The sequence below is a fragment of the Belonocnema kinseyi genome, chromosome 2 (assembly GCF_010883055.1).
Source record: "Belonocnema kinseyi isolate 2016_QV_RU_SX_M_011 chromosome 2, B_treatae_v1, whole genome shotgun sequence".
Taxonomy (NCBI): Eukaryota; Metazoa; Arthropoda; class Insecta; order Hymenoptera; family Cynipidae; genus Belonocnema; species Belonocnema kinseyi.
Window position 1 is genome coordinate 110,883,235 of NC_046658.1, and position 4,311 is coordinate 110,887,545.

At 28.1% G+C, this 4,311-nt stretch overlaps 1 protein-coding gene across 2 annotated transcripts in view; it reads right to left on the reverse strand.

Annotated features, from left to right (window-relative positions):
• The window catches only part of LOC117167239 (organic solute transporter subunit alpha-like), a 70,861-nt gene that overhangs the window by 5,188 nt on the left and 61,362 nt on the right, over positions 1–4,311 (reverse strand). For both annotated transcript variants that reach the window (XM_033352024.1, XM_033352025.1), the window contains one exon: positions 2,460–2,616. In XM_033352024.1, coding sequence (XP_033207915.1) covers positions 2,460–2,616 — 157 coding nt within the window. The remainder of the gene's footprint in view (positions 1–2,459; positions 2,617–4,311) is intronic.

The window sequence follows — 4,311 nt, forward strand, 5'->3', positions numbered from 1 at the left end:
CCTCCCCATTTTTCTGTTGCTTCCCTTACTTTTCAACTTTGTTTCTAACATATTTGCATCAGTTGAAAGCTCTCAGATGATTGAAATATTGTTTAATGTCAGCTAAAAAAAGATGATAGTGCAAAAAAACAAATGAAAACAATGATTACGCACAAAAATAATAAAAACATGAAAATAAACGTTTCTTAAATACACATGCAACTTACTACCTTGTAAAAATAAGCCATATAAAAACCAACACCAAATTACATATATATTGCATTCGAGGGTCTTAGTATTTGCTACTTCTTTTTCATATTACATTTTCGATTTCTAACATTTTTTGATTGTTATTTATTTTTATTTCCACAGTAAGAGCTAAATGTTCTTGCCTCTGGTATACCATTTTACGTGTTTTTTTTCTACTGTATTCCTTTCTTTTCGCTGTATCTCGTTCTTTCACTTGAATGCAAACTGAATAATTTTATTAAAACCTAAACAGAAAACCCAACTATTTTTTGTTATTCTGTTGAAAATTTAATTATTTTGTTGAAAAATCAAAAAATTGTGTGAAGTCAACCTTCTTGGTTAAAAATTCAACTATTATCGTAGAATATTCATCTATTTGGTTGAAAACTAACATTTTACGTTGAAAATTTATAATTTCGGGTCAAAAATTCATCTGTCTTGCAAAAAAATCGTCTATTTGACTTCAAAATTATAAAATTTGGTTACATTTTTCTCTTGTTGAATGAAAAATCTTTTTTGGTTAAAAATTCAACTACACCGTTAAAAGTTGAAATACATCATCAAAAGTAAATATTTTCTTTAAGCAAAAATTCATTTTATTTAATTCATTTTATTTAATATATATTTATATTAAATAAAATATATTTAATTCATTTTATTTAAAATTTAAGTAATTTTTGTTTGAAATATCAAAACAATTAATTTTTTTTGTTGAGGACAATTAATATTTTTTTGTTAAAAATTCAACACTAGGTTGAAAGTTGAACTACTTTGCTAAAAAGTAATTTTTTGTCAAAGATTTATTACTTTACATAAAAATTCACCTGTTTGGTTGAAAATTTAACTGATTTATTAAAAATTCGTTATTTTAGTTTGAAAATTCAAATTTTTGCACAAAAATAACGTTTTTCCGTTTTAAATTCAACTGCAAGGTTGAAAGTTGAACTACTCGGTTGAAAATTCATTTTATTGTTGTAGATTTATTGCTTTAGTTGAAAACTTACGTATATTGTTGAACATTCACCTCTTTGGTTGAAAATCTAACTAATTTGTTAAAAATATGTTTTTTGGGTTGAAAATTCAATTTTTTTGTACACAATTAATCTTTTTTGATTGAAAGTTGAACTACTTTGTTAAAAATTCTTTTTTTTTTTGTGGTTTAACATTCTTTTTTTTTTGTAGGAAATTCACTTCTTTGGCTAAATATTTACCAATTTTGTTACAAATTCATTATTTTGCGTCGAATATTAAACTTTTTTGTTAAAAACCTTCTTCTTGGTTTAAAAATTCGACAACTTGGTTGAAACCTTTTTTATTTCTTCACTAAAAATCTTTTTTGTTCTAGAAAATGGTTCTATTTTGGTAGGACATTCAACTATTTGGTTGAAAAGTTGCCTATTTTGGATGAATTGAATTGACTACATCTGCTTTTTATTTAAAGTTAAAATATTTGTTGGTTGAAATATCAACTATTACATTTTTCGTTAGGAATTCATCTTTTTTGTTGATTAATTAGCTACTTGGTTAACAGTTGAATTACTTTGTTAAAAATTCATTTTTTGGTCGAAGAAAAAATTTGAAACGCTTCAATTTCAATTTAATATTAATAATGAAATTAATGTTATTTAAAGCTACTGCAGAATTGAGTTATCTTTCCGGTTTATCTGCACGATTGAATCATTAGTCATTTTTTCGCTGTCAACGACGTACTTTAAATCCAAAAAATTAGCAAATAAATCTTGCAGCGGAAATTTGAATCAAAACTTTTAAAAAAGGGATAAATAAATAATTGGTTTAAAATTCTCAAATTCAGGTGTTTTAGCTGGATTTTAAATTTTGTAAGGGGAAACAGGGAGAAAGTCTATGATCCCTAAAGTAACAAAACTGATCTCGAGACTGATCTAAGTTGCTCGAATTTTCATTTCCTAAGAAGAAGACAAAGGCTTTACAGCTTTCACAACTTTCACATTCTTTTTTGATCACTAGATGGCGAGAAAAAAAAGGGACAAATTTTGGAAAGCGACGGTTTTTGAAAAGATATATAAAGCCACTCTCGGAAGTTTGGTGACCTGAGTGCCACGGGTGTCCTCAACTTTCGAATGTTTGTGTTATATTATAGGAGGCTTTTACAACACTTACCACTGTGGTTTGCCAACTGACAGAAGATTCGTGGCATAGCAATATTGCGGTAAGAATAAAACCTTTGTCCATTTATGGAGAAAGTTTCTTACCTGGGGCGACTTCCTGCAGACTTCTCGTGGTAATGGTCAGTCCATATATTCCCAGAAGTATACTAATTACTGCAAATGTTTGCAGGAAAGTGCCATACTGCGTCACGAGCATTGGTTCCTCCATTGCCATGAAAAGAATAACGATGTACACCAAAGTCTGAAATCAATTTTGCATTTAGAATAGGTCATAATTTCTCAGTAAATCCTGAGCTATCAAAAGTGCTGCAGCTCAATTCAATTGATATTAAAATCTGTATCAATATAAAGAAACATTAATCATTGTTAAATGATTCTGTTGCTTATCAATTTGACACCGTCAGATTTAATGTGTTTCTGTTTGTCATAATTATATCGAAAATAGAATCTTCAATTACACCTAAACAACATATGAGGGTAATTCTTTGTTGTTTATAGGGGCCTATAATGTCAGGATAATTATAAGTATATAAGAAGAATAAGATGAAAAAATAAATTAATAATCAATAAGATGAACCATGGAAAGAATGACGATGTACAATTGTACAACAAAGTCTGAAATAAAATCTTCAATTATGGTAGGTCATAATTTCACAGTAAATCCTGGGCTATCAAAAGTGCTGCAGCTTAATTTAATTGATACTAAAATCTGTATCAACATGAAAGCACAAAAGAAACATTAATAATTATTGGATGATTCTGTTGTATATCAAATTGGTACCATCAGATTTAGTGTTTCTGTTTTTTATAATTATACCTAAAAAATAATCTTAAATTATATCTAAGTGACATAAGAGAATAACGAGGAAAATAATTAATTTTTGTTTATGAGGGCATGTAAGGTCAAAATAACTGTAAGTATAATAGTATATAAGATGAATAAAATGAATAAATAATGAATAAGATGAACCATGAAAAGAATGACGATGTACATTGTACACCGAAGTCTGAAATCGATTTTTCATTTAGGATAGGTCATAATGTCAGAGTAAATCCAGAGGTGTCAAAAGTGATGCAGCTCAATTCAATTGATATGAAAATCTGTATCAACATAAAGAAAAAAAAATACTATTACATTGTTCGATCATTCTGTTGCATGTATCAAACTGATACTTTCAACTTTAGATTGTTTCTGTTTATTGTAATTATATCTATAGAGAAACTTAAATTATATTCAAACTACATAAAAGGATAATTATTTTTGATTTGTAAACGCCTACAAGGTCAGAATAAATATAAGTATCTAATATGATGTCAAGTGGCTTTATTAAATTAATGTCGACGAGTTTCGATGTGGTACCACATCATTATCATCAGACCGTAAGAGTGTAGAGTGTAGGCAAGCATTAAAATTCTAGAAGACATCCAAGCTGACATTACTGAATTTTTCTGTGACACCTACATTATTCTCTAAGCATTATTTATGCAAAAGAATAGTTAATTTTAATATTAATTAGAAATCTATTTAATTATATTAATTTTAAGTTATCTTTGTGTTAAAGAACCTTAAAATACTCAAGATTTGTCAAACATTGACAGAAAATAAAAATGGTAATTAATTTAAAGATTTAGATATTGTGTAGAGTAGAAGTAGATCAATAACTTCAAAGTAATTAACATTTTCGAAAGGTCTTGGACTCATTTTAAAGATAAACGACTGAAGAATGTAGTTAATAGATGCATTATCCTTAAGCGAGTAAGCTAATGTTTTTATTATTATTATTACACCATTAAGCCATTTCCCTTTCGGGGTAAGCGTGACTCACTCGGCAGGGGAAAGGAGTAGTGTGTGGAAGGGATAGAGAATTTTCAGATTGATCCAGAATTCTCGTGCTATTTAAGTAAATAACACGTTCGTTCCGCAACACTGCTCCGA